This window comes from Sciurus vulgaris (assembly GCF_902686455.1).
Source record: "Sciurus vulgaris genome assembly, chromosome: 9".
NCBI classification, from domain to species: domain Eukaryota; kingdom Metazoa; phylum Chordata; class Mammalia; order Rodentia; family Sciuridae; genus Sciurus; species Sciurus vulgaris.
This window is the reverse complement of record NC_136469.1, coordinates 72,428,247-72,450,586: the sequence shown is the minus strand read 5'-3', so window position 1 is coordinate 72,450,586 and position 22,340 is coordinate 72,428,247. Positions and strand designations below refer to the sequence as shown.

Sequence of the window (22,340 nt, the reverse complement as noted above, 5' to 3'; positions counted from 1 at the left end):
CTACATTTTAGCAATACCCCAGTTGATGAGTATGCACGGCAGTGCTTAGGATGTACTGGTCAGAGCTCTTTGCACAAGGAAGTATGCCTGTATTTAGCTAAGCAGAGCAAACCACAAATAAAATGTCTGTGAATAACAATATCATACATATGTTATGTAATGGGGCATGAGCTCCAGACCCATAACTTGTCATCTTCCCTTATATGTAAAATGACATTTTAAAGTGAACATGTATAAACCCACAAATATCTTCCCTTCTTGTTGTTCCCTCTCTTCTAGAATAGGGACTTGCTCATAGGGTCATGGGTATCAGAGGAAGCTAGGTTGTGTTAGACAGGAAGACATGAAGTATGGTTGGTGGCTTAAAACAACGGGCAGAGGAATTTCTAAAATGGAGAGAGCAGAGCAACTAGGAGAATGGTTCCCTTCAACAATTATATCAATTCACAGAGCCGTAAGTAGATATTTTGAGAAAATGGGAATCAAAACTCTCCCTGTCTGAATTCACTTACAAATATGAAAATTGCAAAGAATAAAAATAAGACAGGTCAAGCATGGTGCTGCACATATGTAATTCCAGCAGCTCACGAGGCTGAGGCAGGAGGATCATGAGTTCAAATCCAGCCTCAGCAAAAGCAAGGCACTAAGCAACTCTGTGAGACCCCATGTCTAAATTAAAACAAAATAGGCCTGGGGACATGGCTCAGTGATTGAGTGCTCCTCGGTTCAATCTCCAACACCACACACAAAAAAAAAGAAAAAGGAATTGTTAGAGTGGAGTCAGAAATATTTTTTTGAATTCATATGCTTTTCAGTGTGTACACAATATCAGAAACAGCAATAGTTCTAGATCTTTGTTCATGCATGAAATTGTATAGGAAATATATATGTATCCATATATGTGCAACACAATCAGATAAAGGCTGACACCACCTGTGGAGGTTGCATCCCAGGTCTGTTGCACTGAGAACTCAGCATCCTTTCATGTCTGAGTCAGCTCATGCAACACTCACTGGGATGGACCCAGCAGAGGGTCAAACCATGAATTGCTCCACATTGAAAGAAGACAGGAACAGTGTGTTTCTGGAGAGGATCCTGAGCAGACAGGAAACAGAGACAGTAGGGAGAACTGGGGAAATTTGAGTAGTTCTGATTGGATATTGGGAAAGCCATGCTCATTGACTGGGGAGTGAGGATGATGGTGAGTCCTCCCTGATTGGAGTTTGAGGTAGGAAATATTTGGGTGAAAGGGCATCATGGCAGAAAAAACTATGTGGGGAGCAGCAGAGGGGGAAAGAGGGGCTGCAGATGCAGTGAAACGGAACAGAGGGGAATCCAGGTGAGAAGAATAGGATTTCATCTGTATTGTTCTTGGATCCTTTCTGTCAGTTTGAAATATGTTTATTTTTAAAATGACATCTAAAGCTCAACTATTGAAATGTTTCCTGTAAACATTTCTTCATATTTTTCTTTCTTGATAAGGTAAGGCCATTTCTTTAATTTTGTACTTCCACATCATCAGGACCCAATCTCATCAGTCATTGTCTCAATGCTTCCATGCCAGGTGCAAATCCTGAACTGATCACACTGGCTCCCCTGAAACAGACCAGAAACGGCTCACTGCTTGCCATGACCATCTGGGTCAGAGCTCCATCATCCTTCAGCAGCTCCTCCATGGGGTCTTCCCTCACCTTGCACAACTGCACAGGCTCCACCACAGCCATTGCACTGCTGTGAAACCCTCAGAACATCCCCCATGTCCTCTAATGACAGGAAAAGCCATACTTCTTACATGACCTATGAGGTCTATGCAATCTGCCACCAGGTGAATACCACCTCATGTCTAATCCATCTGTGATGAGCTGAACTGGGTTCTCCCTTAACTCAGATGCTCAAGTCCTTCCACCCAGTGCCTCAGGATGTGGCCTCACTGGAGACCTCTGTTTCAAGGAGGTCATGAAGGTTAAATGAGGTCATTGAGGGTCCTCATCTGACTCTTCAATTAGAAGATTAGGGCACAGAAATACAAGGGAGAGAATGTTATCTTCAAGCCAGTGAGTGAGGACAAGAAAAAAATAACCCTGAGGACACATGGGTTTCAACTTTCTGCCTCCAGGGTTATGAGAAAATTACTTTTCAGGTGTTAAGGCCTAAAACTGAGGTATTGTTTTCACAGTTAACCTACCAACCTCCATTTTCCTTAGTCCATGGGTCTGACCCTCTGGCCTCTCTGATGATACACACACATCAGGCATGCTCTGCCTCAGGGCCCCTGGCTGTGTCTTCCAACCTGAAATCTCTCCTGAACTATAGCAGATTTCACTCACTCGCTCTCAGCTCATGTGTCACATGCTTGTGGTCTTCCCTGGATCTCTCACTCTTTTAAAAATCTTTCCCCCTCAACATGATCTTCTTTCCCTATGCTCTTGTTTCCTGTTTCTGAGCCATTTCTTGTTTATTGACTGTATCCCACTAACAAAGAAGGAACATTATTTTTAGTTTCTGAATTCCCTGCACCAAGAACATTGGTACATAGAAGTGAACAGATAGTAAGTGAATGAAAAAGCAATGTTGTCACAGCTCTTACCTTTTCAGGAATCTAATGAAATCATTTGCTGTTCTCCAGTCTAACCCAGTTGTGGGCTCATCCAGCAACAAGATGGAAGGATAAAGGATCAGCTCCATTCCTATACTCGTCTTTTTTCTTAATCCTTTAGATCTTACCTAAAACAGAAATCATTATCATCATCCACATGAATGACCATGGTCACTGTCATTGGGTGAACTAACCTGTACCAATCCCAATTGAGACATGTTATGCCATTATGCTGATTATTCTGTACCGCAAGGAATGATACCTGGGACAAAGTTTCTCCTTTACCAATGCATAATCTGGGCCCCAGTGCAGAGTTGTCAAGTGACTGTGCTGAATATGAAGCTCAGGCTTTTAATAGTCCTGCATATTCCTCTCCAAGTCAAATATTCAGCTTCAAAATAATAGAGTAGAACACTAAAAAATATGATTGACATATTGAAATCACTACTAATATACAATGAAACTACCTATGGTCATCTTTTAGTGTATTCAAAACACCTCCCCTAGACCCACTGCCTCCACAAAGGGATCCCCAGTGGATTGAAAAGAAGAGACTCAACATGGTGCCAGAATTGGACACTTTCTGCCGTACAATTTTAGCATCTTATCAATTTCATATTTTTTTTCCCCAAAATGATGCTTTCTACACCTTTACTTACCATGGAATTCCTGATTCAATTTTCAGAAACTTCTAGAAAAGGGGATATTCCACAGGGAAATTGGCCTGATCTATGCAACAAATAAACGTGTGGGGAGGGAAGGAAAAGGTTCTGGGATGGCAATAAGTAGGAAACATGTATGGAATTTTGTCTCCAAACAGATCATCATTAAATGCTACTCATTACCCTTGATTGGGTAATGACAAATGAACGATAAAAGACATTTCAGTATTTTGATCAAAGGTTGTACACATGTACAAGTAAGACACATGAAGTCTATTATTCTGTATAATCATTTTAAACTCATAAAAAAGACAAATACAAATATGGACTTGAAACAGCTGATGATTCAGAGACATCACTCAATTTGTTCATTGATAATGGTACTGATAAGGTAACAAACTGTGCTTATTTACTTATGTCGTTATGGGTGAAGAAGTAAACATATGAGAAACTGAATGGAATGATATTATTTACATAGTGACATTAATTACTACACAATCAATCATATCATTTGAGCAATCATATAATCATAATACTTTTGCATTTATGTCATATATAAACAACATAAAGAGATATACAAATTATTTGAATCAATTATATTATACAACTCTAAGAATCCAACAACTGCCTTTGTAATTGTCCTTGAAATAACAAGCAAGGGACTCAGGGAAGTGCCTTCTTGGAGTTAAGTAAGAGAGTAAAGAAAGTATCTTCCTTGAAAGATAAAATCAGATAAATTAGCAGAGTCATAGTAAACACAAACTGAATCACTCAGCAAGCAAAAAAAAAAAAAGTGGTGGAAGGCAGCATCACAGGGTTATTTTTTTTAAATACAGTTAGCATGAAAGAGTATTAGCAAAGACCATGAGAAGCAGCAGCCAGTAGAATCCCTATCTTCATTGCCTCTATAAGGAGGAGATTACAGGGGGATGCCCCATAGCATTTACAGCCTTTGTGTGTGGGTTTGTTTGTGGTGCTGGGAACTGAACACAGGTCCTCATGCATGCTAGCAAGTCTTCTCCCACAAAGCCTCATCACCATCCCCACAGCCAATACAATGTAAATACCTTATATTTTCACCAAGCTCCAAACCCTCTACACCTATTAGTTAACTGGAACGTTCACTCCTTTGTCTCCCTTTATCCGCCTGATCCTGCACAACCCAGAAAAGAAGCAGTTACCTTTTCCATTATGTTAATTTTGCACACAACTATATCTCTAGAACCTCAAAGATCTTGGCAGGTAAGAGTCTCAAAATATATACTGATTTAAAAAAAAAAAAAACTGAGAGAGTGAGGGAGGGAATGAGGGAAGAAAAATGCCAAAAAAAAAAAAAAAAAAAAAAAAGGCTGTTGAAAAGTAACTTTATCAATACCCAAAATAGAAGTAACTTCTGATGTGAACAAATATTTGGAAGCCAAATTGTAACAAAGGGAAACACAGAGCGAGCATCCTTGGATGAGACTGGTGAAGATGGCAGAAGGGAACTAGGCAGCAGGTCCCAATCACCTCACAATGGAAAGAGGATGCAGCAAAGGAAAAGCAGAATTGAGATTCTCATGACAAAATAAATGCTTTAAGATGCAATATTACCAAGTGTGAGGCCTGGAGAGACGTAGGTTACCACAGCAGAAAATAAACACAGAGTCCCCTAACCCTGAACTGGAACCATGTAGGTGAGGTGGGGAGAAGCTACAGACAGCAAAGGTGGGAACAGAAAAACTCTTAAGCTCACTCACATAAAAATATATAGAGCATCACAAAAATTTTAATGTGTGACAATGGAACAGAAGTGTCCTTAAAACAGAGGAAATGGCTTAAAACCAAATCATGAAAAAAACAAAAAAAACAAAAAAAACTGAACCCAGGGCCTAAATGGTAATATCATGGAGGATTTAGCTGGCCAGTCACACTCTTAAATCAACAGGTCACCTTCCATGTTGACAGAACTGCACCACAGAACACAGAGTTCTGTGTTCATAGAGTTCCTGAACACACAGCCACACACCAAGATCTCCACCACCACTAAAATGATCTTATAGAGAGGAACAGGTACATAGTGACCCACAGCAGTCACAGGGACATTCCAGAAATGACATCCAAACTCCTGCATCGCATAAAAACAACCAAGACACAGTACTGCACCCTCCAGGCAGTCAGCTGCAGGTTCCTGAGTTGAAAAACCAGAACAAGCTGGTGGAGGTTCACAGCAGCTCAGAAATTGACTCCTCTGTAAGTCAGGAGAGATCCACAGCTAAAGAATGACAGTAATCTGCCTAATGTCCAAACCCCACTAAAATCCAAGCCAAGATTCAACAAGATGTTTCTTTCACTTTGACTTGGTATACTATAAATTAACATTAACTTTGATCATATTTATAACACTTTAACTTGAATGAAACTTGTTACCCCAATAACCAACATTGTGCCTTCACACAATTTTAGTAAATTTCATCTCATAATTTAAAGAATTAAATGGAATCAATCCTCCTATCTGGATTTCCCTAGCTCTAGTTGTTAAATGCTCCTCTTACACCCAGTCCATCCTCTTGCATTACCTACTATTACTTCAGATACTCACCATCCATCTAGTTTGCCTTTGTGTTTGAGTGAATCATTCTTTTATATTTTTTCTCTCTTTCTAACTTTCTGTCCCTTTTCCTTCTCCTTTTTGCAACACCTTTCTCCCCCCACAGTTTAGCACTCATGTAAGACTGTAGTAGTTTTACTAAATTTAGTAAGTCATTTTTTTTTCCTATTCCAGAACTTTATTACAAGTTTCACCAGAATCTGTGGAACCATGAAGAATGACAGCAACAAGTTTTTATTTGTCGAAAGGTTGGATAGTATGAGGCTTGGTTTTGAAGTGATTGAAGTAAATAGGTTTCAGTGGTGTATCTGAAAGCGGTGCTGATATTGGGATCAGCAGAGGTGAAGTGTGGATTGAAAAGTCAATATCTGGATATTTGACCAACCCAGGTGTCTTAAGAGAAACTCACGAAGTAGTCTCTCACTTAAATGAAGAAGTAAGAACTATACCAATGGACAGACATATAAACAGTATGAAAGAAAAAAGAACGGATCATCCCAAAGAGCTCACAAAGCTTTAACAACTGATTCCATTGGCACCACAGTGGAGGAAATCTCAGAGAAATAATTTAGAAAGTTTGTAGCTAAAATGTTCTATTACCTAAAGAAAGATGGAGGAAGTGAAATTGTAGAGAAAATGAAAGATCATTTCAATAGTGATGAAGAAATTCTGAAAAGGAACCAAATGGATATATTAGAAATGAGAGTCTCAAGAAACCAAATTAAAAACTCAATAGAGAGCATCAAAAATAGATTAGACCACTTTGAAGACAAAATTTTCAGGCCTTGAAAACAAAACATATAATCTTGAAAATAACCATAAAGAAAGGATGTTAAAAGTCCATCAAAAGAATATTGAAGAAATATGGAAGAACATTAAAACATCTAATTTAAGATTCATTGGGATATATGAAGGTTCATTGATTCAAGTTGAAGGATGCACAATCTTTTCAATGAAATAATATCAGAAAATTATCCAAACCTTAAGAATGAAACAGACATTCAAATGAAGGAGGCACCCGAGCACTCCAGTGAGAAAAAAATCACAATGGATTCAATCCAAGAAACATTATAATGAAAATGCATTACATAAAAAATAAGGTTAGATTTGTAAAAAGGAGCCAGTGAATGGTTGATCACATTCACAGGTAAACTAAACTTGATTTCAACTGATTTCTCAACCCAAACCCTAAAAGCAAGAAGGACTTGGAATAATGAATACAAAGTTCTGAAAGAAGATGGATGCCAAGCAACAACTCTATATCTAGCAAAATTAAGCTTGAGAATTGAAGATGAATTAAAATCCTTCCATGATAAACAGAAGCTAAAAGAATTCATAACTATAAGCTTGCACTACAAGACACACCTGATGAAATATTTCATAAGGAAGAAATGAAAAATAAAAATGAAAAACAGCATAAGAATGAAGAGTACTAGAAGAATAGTCAATTGCAGGAGACTCAAATCTGATTTAAACATCACAAATAAATCAACATGTCGGGAAATAAAAATCATCTCTCAATAATAACATTGAATGTAAATGGTCTAAAATCCTTAACTGAGAAACATAGGTTGGCTGATTTGGGTTGCTTTAACAAACAAGACCCAACAATGTGCGTCTTCAGGAGAGACTCAGCTCACAGGCAAACACATCCACAGACTGACGGTGAAAGGATGGGAAAAGACTTACCATTCAAATGGTACTCATGAACAATCAAGACTAGCTATTCTCAGATCAGATAAAGTAGACTTCCAGCCAGATTTGATCAGAAGAGCCAAAGATGGTCGTTCATATTGCTTAAGGGATTCATATATCAACAAGATAATGCCCCAACCAACAGAGCATCTACACATATCAGATAAACCCTGCTCAATATTAAGAACCAAATAGACCACGATACAATAATACTGGGTGACATTACCATGGTTCTTTCACCACTGGATAGATCATCCAAACATAAAATTAAATATTTTACAGAACTATGAAATACAATCAATAAGGGGAACTAACATTCATCCATAGAATGCTTCATTCTTCAATGACTCACTTCATTTCTCCTAAACAACACATAGAACATTTCCTAAAGGGGACAGCATTTTATAGCAAAAAGATAATGTCGCCAAATATAAAAAAATAGAAATAATGCTTTGCATTCTATCAGACTGTAAAGGAATTAAATTGGAAGTGATGATAGGAAAAAACAGAAACTATACTAACACCAAGAGATTGAATAATACACATTTGACTGATGAATGCATAGCAGAGGAAATTAATGGAGAAATAAAAATAATCAAGAAATAAATGAGGCATTTCAAGATGGCGGACTAGAGGGTGGCTACATTTCATGTTGCTCCAGGATTCAGGATTCAAAAGAGGAGATATTGAGAGACTTGGGACCAACTCAAAGCAGCCGGGTGAGTCTCTCCCGATGGGGAGGTGTCCCGGATGGGGCAGTAGTCCCCGAACGCAGGGAACTTTGTGAAGTAGACCTGCTGGCGAGACACCCCTACCCCCGCTGGAGCAATGAACTCGGACAACTGGGAGCATCGTAGAGGAGGCCGCTCAGCACAGCGCTGGGACTCGGAGCAACCACTGGGGCTCTGGTGGCTGCCCAGGGAAGAAGCGGCGAGCGGCGAGGAGAGCTGTGTAGACTCAGAGCATCGGGGCCTGCCCTGAGGAGGAGGAGGAGGAGCGTGGCCGCTTGGATTCGGAGTGACTGCACCAGAAATACAGGCGGTTGCCAGAGGAGAAGCGGCGCGGCGAGCTGTTTGGACTCAGAGTGACTGTTTCTGAACACCGGGGCCTGCCCTGAGGAGTAGGAGGAGGAGTGAGGCGGGTCGTTTGGACTCGCAGTGATTGCATTAGAGCTCCAGGCGGCTGCTCAGAGGAGAAGGCGAGTGGTGAGTAGTTTGGACTTAAAGCGACCGCTCCTGAACACAGGGGGGCTGCCTGGAGGAGGAGCGTGGTGGGTCGCTTGGTCTTGAGTGGCCGCACCAGAGCTCTGGGCAGTTGCCCAGAGGAGGCGTGCAGCGGGTCACATGGATTCAGAGCCACTCAGAGCAACCGCTCCTGAACACCCGGGGGATTACCTGGAGGAGGAGGAGGAACGGGGTGGGTCACTTCAACTCGGAGTGATTGCCCAGGGCAACGGGCGGTTGGTGGGAGGAGGAGGCACGCAGTGAGTTGCTTGGACTCCTAGTGACTGCACTGGAATACGGGGCGGCTGTCTGGAGGAAGAGGTGTGCAGCGGGTCTCTGGGACTCAGAGCGATTGTATGGGCCCCAGGTGGCTGCTCAGAGGAGGGGCCACATAGCCAGGCATTAGGTGCACAGCAGGGTCCCAGGATCTAGGAGGCTTCTTGGTGGAAGAGCCGCACAGAGACACACTTAGGGGTGGTGTAAAGGTTCCAGGACTGTGGGCAGATTCTCTGAGGAGGGGCAGCCTAAGGAGATTCATCTGCGAAGCGTGAGGCTCCCAGGCCCAGGAGGTAGGACCGGGCCCCTGGGAACATTGCAGAGGAAGGCAGCCCAGCCCAGGCGGTAGCTGTAAATTGAGGGGAATCTCTAGGAGGGGAACTGACCAGCGAGACCTCTCCACCGGGTGAGTCTTCCCTGCATGGTGAAGTTTCCCCAAAAGGACAGTAAAACCAGAGGCACAGGCCCAAACAGGCCTTGCCTCAGCCCGCAGCCTAGTTACCCTTTGGATGACCATTGGTCAACAAGTGGAGGCACCTCTGACCACTAGCAGGGAATATACCCCACCTGAAAGCCACCATTCCTAGAGAGGCAGCTTCCTTGTGGAGCACCACACTATCAACTTCCTCCAAGACTTCACCCTACTGAAGGCTAAGAGGGGATATATATAGAAATCTTCAAGGACATTCTAACTCAATAGAGGAAATCTGCAGTCCACTGATACCTGAACAATAAGAGAAAACAAGGAAAGAAAATGCCGCAAACAAATCTAGATGTTACATCAATAAAACCCAATGACAGCATGGCAGAAGAAATGACAGAAAAGGAGTTCAGAATGTACATAATTAAAATGATCAGGGAAGCAAACGATGAGATGAAAGAGCAAATGCACACACTGAATGATGAGATGAAAGAGCAAATGCAGACATTGAATGATCACACCAATCGAGAGTTAAAAGAGCAAATACAGGAAGCAAAAGATCATTTCAATAAAGAGTTAGAGATATTGAAAAAACACCAAACAGAAATCCTTCAAATGAAGGAAACAATAAACCAAATTAAGAACTCCATAGAAAGCATATCCAATAGGATAGAACACCTGGAAGACAGAATCTCAGACATTGAAGACAAAATATTTAACCTTCAAAACAAAGTTGAACAAACAGAGAAGATGGTAAGAAATCATGAACAGAATCTACAAGAACTATGGGATATGATGAAAAGTCCAAATTTAAGAATTATTGGGATTGAGGAAGGCCTAGAGAAACAAACCAAAGGAATGAACAATCTATTCAAGGAAATAATATCAGAAAATTTCCCAAATCTGAAGAATGAAATGGAAAATCAAGTTCAAGAGGCTTATAGGACTCCCAATACAGAAAATTACAACAGACCCACACCAAGGCACATTATAATGAAAATACCTAACATACAAAATAAAGACAGAATTTTAAAGGCTGTGAGAGAAAAGAACCAAATTACATTCAGGGGGAAACCAATACGCATATCAGCAGATTTTTCAATCCAGACCCTAAAAGCTAGAAGGGCCTGGAACAACATTTTTCAAGCCTTGAAAGAAAATGGATGCCAACCAAGAATCTTATACCCAGCAAAACTTACCTTCAAATATGACGATGAAATAAAATCCTTCCATGATAAACAAAAGCTAAAAGATTTTATAAAAGGAAAGCCAGCAATACAGAACATTCTCAGCAAAATATTTCATGAGGAAGAGATGAAAAACAAAGAAGCAAATCAGCAAAGGGAGGAATTATCCTAAAGGAATTGTCAAATAAAGGAGGAACCAAGTTGTTTCAAACAAATAAATAAATAAAATTTAAAAAATGAACCATATGACCGGGAAACCAAATCATATCTCAATAATAACCCTGAATGTTAATGGCCTGAATTCATCAATCAAAAGACATAGACTGGCAGATTGGATTAAAAAGAAAGATCCAACAATATGTTGCCTGCAAGAGACTCACCTCATAGAAAAAGATACCCATAGACTAAAGGTGAAAGGATGGGGAAAAACATACCATGCACATGGACTCAGCAAAAAAGCTGGAGTATCCATCCTCATTTCAGATAATGTGGACTTCAAGCCAAAGTTAGTCAGAAGGGATAAAGAAGGACATTTCATACTGCTTAAGGGAAGTATAAATCAGCAAGATATAACAATCATAAACATCTATGCCCCAAACAGTGGCTCATCAATGTATGTCAAACAAATCCTTCTCAATTTCAGAAACCAAATAGACCATAACACAATAATACTAAGTGATTTTAACATGCTTCTCTCACCACTGGACAGATCTTCCAGACAACAATTGAATAAACAAACCATATATCTCAATAACACAATCAATAATTTAGACTTAACGGACATTTATAGAATATACCATCCAACCAAGAGCGAATACACTTTCTTCTCAGCAGCACATCGATCCTTCTCTAAAATAGACCATATATTATGCCACAAAGCTAATGTTAGCAAATACAAGAAGATAGAGACACTACCATGTACTCTATCTGATCATAATGGCATGAAGTTAGAAATAAATGAAAGAGTAAAACATAGAAACTATTCCAACATCTGGAGATTAAACAATATGCTATTATATGATGAATGGATAACAGAAGATATTAGGATGGAAATTAAAAAATTCTTAGAGGTAAATGAGAACAACGAAACATCATATCAAAATCTCTGGGACACTATGAAAGCAGTACTTAGAGGGAAATTTATTTCATGGAGCGCATTTAATAAAAGAAGTAAAACTCAACAAATAAACGACCTAACACTACAGCTCAAAGCCCTAGAAAAAGAAGAACAGACCAGCACCAAAAGTAGTAGAAGACAGGAAATAGTTAAACTCAGAGCTGAAATCAATGAAATTGAAACAAAAGAAACAATACAAAAAATTGACAAACTAAATAGTTGGTTCTTCGAAAAAATAAACAAAATTGATAAACCTTTAGCCACACTAACAAAGAGAAGATGAGAGAAAACCCAAATCACTAAAATTCGGAATGAACAAGGAAATATCACAACAGACACGAGTGAAATACAAAACATAATTAGAAGCTATTTTGAAAATCTATACTCCAACAAAACAGAAAACCTCGAAGACATCAACAGGTTTCTAGAGACGTATGAATTGCCTAAACTGAACGAGGAGGACATACACAATTTATGTAGACCAATTTCAAGTTCTGAAATAGAAGAAGTCATCAAGAGCCTACCAAGAAAGAAAAGTCTGGGACCAGATGGGTTCTCAGTTGAGTTCTACAAAACCTTTATAGAAGAACTCATTCCAATACTTCTCAAAGTATTCCATAAAATAGAAGAGGAGGGAACCCTCCCAAACTCATTCTATGAAGCCAATATCACCCTGATACCCAAACCAGACAGACACTCATCAAGGAAAGAAAATTTCAGACCAATATCCTTAATGAACATCGACACAAAAATTCTCAACAAAATTTTAGCAAATCGCATACAAAAACATATTAAAAAGATAGTGCACCATGATCAAGTGGGTTTCATCCCAGGGATGCAAGGTTGGTTCAACATCAGGAAATCAATAAATGTCATTCACCATATCAATAGACTTAAAGTCAAGATTCACATGATTATTTCAATAGATGCAGAAAAAGCATTTGATAAAATACAGCACCCCTTCATGCTCAAAACACTAGAAAAAATAGGGATAGTGGGAACATTCCTTAACATTGTAAAGGCCATTTATGCTAAGCCCGTGGCTAATATCATTCTAAATGGTGAAAAACTGAAAGCATTCCCCCTAAAAACTGGAACAAGACAGGGATGCCCTCTTTCACCACTTCTATTCAACATCATTCTTGAGACTCTAGCCAGAGCAATTAGAAAAACCAAAGAAATTAAAGGGATACGAATTGGAAAAGAGGAACTCAAACTATCCCTGTTCGCTGATGACATGATTATATATTTAGAGGAACCTGGAAATTCCACCAGAAAACTCTTAGAACTCATAAGTGAATTCAGTATAGTAGCAGGTTACAAGATCAATGCTCATAAATCCAACGCATTTTTATACATAAGTGATGAATCTTCAGAAACAGAAATTGGGAAAACTCCCCCATTCACAATAGACTCGAAAAAAATAAAATACTTGGGACTCAATCTCACACAAGAGGTAAAAGACCTCTACAATGAGAACTACAGAACACTAAAGAAAGAAATTAAAGAACACCATAGAAGATGGAAAGATCTTTCATGTTCTTGGATAGGAAGAATTAATATTGTCAAAATGGCCATACTACCTAAAGTGCTATACAGATTCAATGCAATTCCAATTAAAATCCCAATTGTGTACCTTACAGAAATAGAGCAAGCAATTATGAAATTCATCTGGAAGAATAAGAAACCCAGAATAGCTAAAGCAATCCTTAGCAGGAAGAGTGAAACAGGGGGTATTGCAATACCAGATCTTCAACTCTACTACAAAGCAATAGTAACAAAAACGGCATGGTATTAGTACCAAAATAGACAGGTAGATCAATGGTACAGAATAGAGGACATAGACACAAACCCAAATAAATACAATTTTCTCATACTAGACAAAGGTGCCAAAAATATGCAATGGAGAAAAGATAGCCTCTTCAACAAATGGTGCTGGGAGAATTGGAAATCCATATGCAACAGAATGAAAGTAAACCCATATCTCTCACCATGCACGAAACTAAACTCAAAATGGATTAAGGACCTCGGAATCAGACCAGAGACCCTGCAGATTATAGAAGAAAAAGTAGGTCCAGATCTTCAGCATGTCGGCTTAGAACCAGACTTCCTGAACAGGACTCCCATAGCACAAGAAATAAAAGCAAGAATCAATAACTGGGATAGATTCAAACTAAAAAGCTTTCTCTCAGCAAAGGAAACTATCAGCAATGCGAAGAAAGAGCCTACAGAGTGGGAGAAAATCTTTGCCACTCATACTTCAGATAGAGCACTAATCTCCAGAATCTATAAAGAACTCCAAAAACTCTACACCAAGAATACAAATAATCCAGTCGACAAATGGGCTAAGGAATGAATAGACACTTCACAGAAGAAGATCTACAAGCAATCAACAAACATATGGAAAAATGTTCAACATCTCTAGTAATAAGAGAAATGCAAATCAAAACCACCCTAAGATTCCATCTCACGCCAATTAGAATGGCGATTATCAAGAATACAAGCAACAACAGGTGTTGGGGAGGATGTGGGGAGAAAGGTACACTCATGCATTGCTGGTGTGGCTGCAAATTAGTTCAGCCACTCTGGAAAGCACTGTGGAGATTCCTTACGAAACTTGGAATGGACCCACCATTTGACCCAGCTATCCCACTCCTTGGCCTATACCCAAAGGACTTAAAATCAGCATACTACAGAGATACAGCCACATCAATGTTCATAGCTGCTCAATCACAACAGCCAGATTGTGGAACCAACCTAGATGCCCTTGAAGTGATGAGTGGATAAAGAAACTGTGGCGCATAAATATATATATATATATATATATATATATATATATATATATAATGGAATATTACTCAGCCATAAAGAATGATAAAATTATGGCATTTGCAGGCAAATGTATGAAATTGGAGAATATCATGCTAAGTGAGATAAGCCAATCTCAAAAAGCCAAAGGACGAATGATATCACTAATAAGTGGATGATGACACATAATGGGGGGAGGGAAGGGTTAGTGTTAGGGTTAGGGAGGGGGGCGAGTATGGAGGAAGGAAGGACTATATAGAGGGAAATGAGGGGTGGGATGGGTGGTGGAAGGGAAGAAAATAACAATGAATCAAACAACATTACTCTAAGTAAATTTATGATTACACAAATGGTATGCCTTTACGCCATGTACAAACAGAGAAACAACATGTATCCCATTTGTTTAAGATAAAAAAAAATACATTATAAAAAAAAAGAAATAAATAAATGAGAATAATGATATGACATATCAAAATCTCTGGGCAAGTACAGAGACATTCCTAAGAGGAACGTTTCTAGCATTGAGCTCATACATTCAATAAATATAAAGGTAAAAAATAAAAAATCTAACATTACCTCTCAGGGTACTAGAAAAACAACAAGAAACCAACACCAAAATCAGTAGAAAATAGCATATTAATAAAATCATATAATTATATCCAATATTAATATAATCAATGAATTGAGAATCAAAAACTATTCAAAAGATCAACAAGACAAAGAGTTGGTTTAATGAAAGAATACACAAATTGATAAACTCTTAGACAAACTAACCAGAAGAGAGAGGAAAAAAACAGAAACCAACACAATTTAAGATTAAGAAGTTATGGTCACAGAAAATCCTCAGAAATTATTTTCAATATTTGTACTCCAAAAACCTAGTAAATTTTGAAGATATTAGCAAATACCTGGAGGCTTAGGACCTACCCAAATTAATCCAGGAAGATTAGAAACTTAAACAGATTAATATCAAGAAATGAAATTACAGCAGCCATAAAAGCCTTCCAACAAAGAAAAGACACAGACAAGATGAAGTCTCAGCCGAGTTCTATGTCACCTTTGAAGAAGAACCAATACCAATTCTCCTCAAATTATACCATAAAATAGTAAAGGAGGGAATACTGTCAAACTCACCCTCTGAGCCAGCATCACCTGGATAACAAAACCAGACAAAGACACTAACAAAAGAATACTTCACACCAATTTCCTTGATGGACATAGATGCAATAATTCTTAATAAAATATTGGCAGACCACACACAAGAACACACTGAAAAGGTAGTGCACCAAGATCAGGTGGGTTGTATCAGGGATGCAAGTTTGGTTCAACATACAGAAATCAATAAATGTAATTTACCACATAAGCAGATTTAAGGGTAAGAATCCACATGATTATTTCAGAAAAAATATTTGACAAAGTACAGCAAACATTCATTTTTAAAACCCTATTAAAACTACAGATAGAAGGAATTTACCTCACATTGTAAGAGCTACATGGGACAAACCCAAGGCAAAAATGCTAATGAATGGAGAGAAACTGAAAGCATTTAATCTAAAAGCAGGAACAAGACAAGGATGCCCACTTTCATCATTCCTAGACCACACAGTCCTTGAAACTAGCCAGAATATCAGGCAAGAGTAGGGAATTCAAAAAATATCACAAGAAGAGCTGAAATCATCTCTGTCTGCTGATGACATGAACCTATATTAAAAGATTCAAATAACTCCAGCAAAAGCCTTTGAGAGCCCATAAGTGAATTCAGCAAACAGAAGGATACAAAATGAACATCCATAAATTAATCCCATTCCTCTACTGCAATGATGAATCTGAAAAAGCAATTACGAAGATTATCCTGCTAATAATAACCTTTAAAAAAAGACACTTGGGAATCTACTACAGAGGGGAAGTATCTGTACAAGAAAAAAAAAAAAAACACATCAAAAAATTGAGGAAGTCCTTGGAGGATGGAAAAACCTCCCATGTTCTTGGATAGGCAGAATTCATATTGCTAAAACAGCCACAGTCCCAAAGTGCTACACAGATTCGATGCAGTTCCCATCAAAATTCCAATGATATTCTTCACATAACCAGTAAATTAGTTACAAAATTCATGTGGAAAATAAGAGAGCTAAAGTAGTCAAACCAATCCTCAGCCACAAAAGCAAAGTAGGAAGCATCACAATACCAGACCTCAAGGTATAGTACAGAGCTGTAGTAACAAAAACTGCATGGCACTGGCCCCAAAACAGGTAAGAAGCCGATGGAATAGAATAGAAGACACAGAGACAAAGCCACATAGACACAGTTACCTTATATGAGACAAAGGTGCCAAAAACACACTGGAGAAAAGTAACCTCTTAACCATTGTTCCTGGGAAAGTTGGAAATCAATATGAAGGAGAATGAAATTTAACTCCTACCTCTTACCCTAACTAAATGTCAACTTGAATTTAATTGAAAACCTAGTAATTATACCAGAATCCCTGCACCTGCCAGAAGAAAATTGGCCCAACACACCAACATGATCCACAGGAACCAACTTTTTAAATAAGCATTCTAAAGCATAACAAACAGATTTTAAAAATCAACAAGTAGATCTCATCAATGTAAAAAGTTTGTACACGTGAAAGGAAGGAATTAAGAGTATGAAGAGACAGCTTATAGAATGTGAGAAAGTTTTTGACACCTACTCCTCAATTAGGGCATTAATATCCAGAATGTACAAATAATTCAAGAAGCTTAACAACAAGTAAACAAATGAACCAATCAGTCAATGGCAAAGGAAGTAAACAGACACTTCTCAGAAGAAGGCATCTATATATACATAGGTATGTATATGTATATACACATATATATATGTCAAAAATTACATGAAAAAAGTTCAATATCACTAGCAATTAGGGAAGTGCGAATTAAAACTGTACTGAGATTTCATCTCACTTTCATTACAGTAGTAATAATCAAAAAACAAATAACCATAATTGTTGGTTAGGATGTGGGAAAAATTTGTTGGTGGGACTGCACATTAGTACAACCACTCTGGAAAGCCCTATGGAGATCCCTCAAATCAAGGAATGGAACCACCATATAAATCAGCTATCCATTGCTCAGTGTATATCCAAAAAATGTAAAATCAGCACACTATAGAGATGCAGCCACATCAATGTTATAGCAGCACAATTCACAATAACCAAGCTGTGGAACAAACCTAGGTACCTTTCAATAAATGAATGGATAAACAAAAGGTGGTATATATACATAAAGGAGTATCACACAGTTATAAAGAATGACATTATGGAATTTGCCAGTAAATGAATGGAAAAGAAGGTGATCATGCTAAGTGAAAGAGGCTTGTCCTCAAAAGCCAAATATAAACAGAAGAAAGTTCAGTGAAATAGAAAAAGGAGAATGAAGGGAGGGAGCAGGGAAGGAATAACAAAAAACAGGGGAATGAATCTGACCTAACTTTCTACTGCACATATATGATTATACAACAGTGAATCTCACCATCATGTATATACACAAGACACTAATTAAAAAAAAAAAAAAACAGTAGAAATTACAGTAGAGTAAAGAAAAAGGGGGAGGGAGGGAGTGAGGGGAAGTAGAAGCACTGGGGAATGAATTAGAACAAATTACATTCCATACTTTTATAATTATGTCAAAATGAATCCTAATGTTCTGTATAACTAAAAAGAATCAATAAAAAAAGGAATCTCTTGTTTCTTGTCATTCATCAAATCCAGAGGTATCCCTCAAAAAACAAAGCAACAATGTCCCCCTGAGCAAGAGAGGGAGAAGAGCAGCTAAAAGAGGGAAGAGAGAAACAAGAAGGAAAGTCAGTACAAAGGCATCAAATGAGCCTGACTTAACATAGAGGGTGGGAGGACCAGGGAAAAGGCTGAGAGGGGTCTCTCCACACAGACCACACTCCATCCCCAGGACTAGACCACAGGCAAGATGGTTTCTCCCTCAATTTCCCTCTTCACAGTAGGAATCTAGTCACTATGCTCATCATTACAGAAAGCAGCCATTGTTGACCACACACCTTAGGAAACTGCTGATTAAGGTCACATTGGATCTCCACACAGGGAGGTCCTCTCTCCTGGTTATGACTCTGTCAGGATTTTTCACATTACCTTGGAATCTGCCACTTCAACCAGACCTAACTCTTCAATGACCTCGTCAATCCTCTCATTTTTTTCCGCTTTTGTCATAGTTGATGGAGGCTGAAGAGCCGCTGAGAACTGCAGGTTTTCTCTCACCGTCAGGCTGTCCATCACGACATCATCCTGAAGAAAGTTAAATTTCAATGTGAAACACTGAGTCTTTTCTAAAACATCACTTCAGTGTATGTCACTTAATGCACAAGCATAACAAACACAAGGAAAATTTCTGCTAATGGTGAACTTTCAACTCTAAAATTTTAGTGACTCCACACACAGTTTCAGAGCCAAAGGGAATCGTTTTCTTTCTCCATTTGCATACCCAGGTGGAGCAGAGGTGGTTATAATGACTTCTAGACCATTTCGGGATGCTTTGTGTGAGACATGCCAAGAGCATCTTCTAAGAGTAGAGAGGAGAATGAAGGGCAAAAAGAACAGCAGTAGACCATTTTAGAAATGATACAAAAGCTAGAACTGATGTCACCACTTACAGGTTCATATTCCAGGTTCTTTCTGTTTTTCCTTTGAACTCCTCCCTCAGTCTTATGGGAGATTATATAAACAAGTTGTTTCCTAGAGCGTATTCAATTGGAAGCATGCTAACTTAAAAGCCAAGGCTCTTGCCCACACAGAAACAGGGGGAACCTAGAAGGCAAACCCACTAATACTCACGTGCACCACATAGCCTGAACTATGTGGACGACTGGCATCCTCAGGTACTTCATGTATACAAACATTTCCAGATAATTGGCTTGGAACTTTTCTTGCAGCTAGGATTTCTAACAACCTTTAAAGGGACATATATGTTGTCAGATTTTTCCTTCCACAAAGGCCACAGCACTTACCTACTGTGAATTCAAATTCTTTTCAAAATAGAAAATGAACTAATCATAAAATACTGTGGTTGACCATGTATGTGTGTGTATGTACATTCATTCTCACACACACACACACACACACACACAAATTCTTGTCAACTTTTTTATTATGTGATACAAGAAAGCCCAAAACATTAGAGCAAGATATCACTGGCTTATGCAGCATAAACCTCCCAAATGACCCTCAACTTGATGTTCCCAACTCAGGCAATAGGCTCCTTTCCTCTGATTCATGTCCCTACAGAGACCTTCAGCTACTTCTCACCTCTTTTAATATTATTCCCTTCTCTTCCTTCCTCATTCACTGGTAACATGGCCAACTACGATATGCTAATCACTATATCAAGCTGTATTAGTAAAGCTGAATTTAACAAGATTTTCTAGTCCTCAGAATAAAACCATAAGCTAGTCCAAATCAAGTCATCCATAAGACCTAGGACTAGACAGGGTATGCACAGCAAATGATATGATTTTTAAAAGCACACTGAAATGGCAAAAAAAAAAAAAAAAAAAGGCTCACTTATTCTTTTGTACTCACAAATATTTGCCTCCACCTGTGGGTCCTGTGATGGCATTAAGGCCAGGTTTCATGATCTCACTGGAAACACAAAAATGTACTCATTTATTATTTCAGTTTTCAAAGAGTTCTGTAGGTATAAAGTTTGTATTGAATATTCTCTGAATGCTGATGAAATTGTAGACAGATAAGATGCACCAAGTCTTATAGAAAAAGAAAAAATCATTGGTTAACGTAAGTCTGTACATAGGATATCCATCAATAATCAGGACCTATAAGTAAAAAGTCTCAGAAAATTCCTTTCATTCATTCTTGAAACCACTAATCGCTTATGGAAAATGACACATTTCATGTTTACAGTCCACAATAGAAGTAGAAAATTCCCACAAATCATCTGCATTACTCTTAATCCTCTTCCCCCCCCCAATCCTCTTACAACAGCTTCTAAATGTTTGAGGATCAGATTCTTCAAATCATCTCACCTGATTCCCAGTCAAGTGTAGTTAATGAGCCAGTGATTTGTAGACTATCAGTACTAGTGTTCTCACTTTTCAAATCTAATCAGAACAAAAATCAATGCATCTGAAGTAGAAAGCAAAGACTGGAATAAAGCACTCCAGAGAATAAGAAACCATCACCTGCTCCTAACATTGGACAAAAGCATCCTACCAATTTGAAAAGCAAAACACATATGATTTACTGCTATTTAAGTGTCTGATAAATTGGCTGGAAAATGGCAGGTTTAGAATTGGGAGACATCCGTGTAGCATGGATATCCTTTGGGGACGCACAGGCATAGAAAGACTCAAGTATACTTCAATCAAATTAAGTGTATGCGTGAGAGTTGTGAACATTCAGAGAAGAAGGGGTTGATTATGGCAGTGTTGACTGTGCTATGACCCAAGATGAAATCAAATCGCTTAAATTTTGTCCTAAGTGTAAGAGGAGGAACTGTGAAGAAGAATGAAACCAGGAGAACTGAGGACAGGGCCACTGCAGGTGCATGAAGAAACAGAAGCCTATCCTCACCAATTCAGAACTCTGGTGTCTATGTCCGTCTCTCTTTAGAATTGCTAGGTATATCAAGATGAGTTCTACAGTGGAATCGGAATCTATTCCAAGTTTAACATCTAAGCCAACAGTTATGTGCCCTCACATATGATTCCCAAGGAGGTTGATCCTATGACCGCAGAGCTGTCATGGGTGATGAATGTCCCAGCACCACTGGCCCAGAGCACTCTATCCATGAGGACCTCAGCATTCATGATCTATGGCATTGGGTCTGTTACAATGAAACTAGCGCTGCTGGGGCCTGAGGTGAAAGGTACCTTTCACTTTGCTCATTAACAGAGGAAACTCACTGAAACACTGGAATATTATGAGTGAGATAAACCAGGAACAAACTATGACACAGAAACCTTTTGGTAACCTTCTTCCCCCAGGGTGAAGACATGTTAATGACTGGGTATGTCTGGGAGTGTAGGTCAGTGCTAGAGTGGGTGATTAGCATTTATGAAGTCTTGGGTTCAATCATTAGCACTGCCCAAATTCAAAATGCTTGGGTAAACTATCAAAGTGCATTTGTCCACAATTCTTAATGCATCTTTTTATTACTATCTACCTAGAAACTGCTTCTAAAATGGTCAGAAGAAGGCTTGTGATTCCCTAAGTCTTAATTGCCTGGAAAACTTCTGGGGATTTAATATACATACTCAAGGAAAGAGGAAGGCATCATGAACAATTCTTCCAGAAATCCCATGCAAATGTGTTAAGGCAAAACATTTCACAGGTCCCACTCTTTGGTTTCATTTGACGCTAAACTCCAGTGTTACAGAAAACAGCAGTAGAGTACAAATCCAATTGCTGTGGAGTGGTAGCTACTTCCACGTTCATTCAGCCAACACAATTATTATTTTTTTATATTTTTTTATTTTCAGTTATACACGACAAACTGTATTTTGGTAGAATATACATACATAAAGTATAAGTTATTTTATTTAGTTTGCCACTCTTGTGGTGGTACATGATGTGGAGTTTCCCTGGTTGTGTACACAAAGACAAGGCTGGGAAAATTATGACCAATTAATTCTACTGTCTTTCTTATTCACTTGCCCTCTCCCTTTCCTTTATTTCCCTTTGTCTAGTTCAATAGATTTCTACCATTCCCCTCCCCAACCTTTCCTGTTTGGGGTTATCATCTGCAAA

General features: G+C 38.7%; 1 protein-coding gene across 1 annotated transcript in view; it reads right to left on the bottom strand.

Moving 5' to 3' along the window:
- Window positions 1-18,978, bottom strand: part of LOC306669371 (broad substrate specificity ATP-binding cassette transporter ABCG2-like) — a 212,299-nt gene extending 193,321 nt beyond the window's left edge. The window contains exon 1 of the mRNA XM_079153341.1: window positions 18,714-18,978. Within this exon, the coding sequence (XP_079009467.1) occupies window positions 18,714-18,854 (141 nt within the window). The 5' untranslated portion in view covers window positions 18,855-18,978. The remainder of the gene's footprint in view (window positions 1-18,713) is intronic.
- Window positions 18,979-22,340: the final 3,362 nt, after the last annotated feature.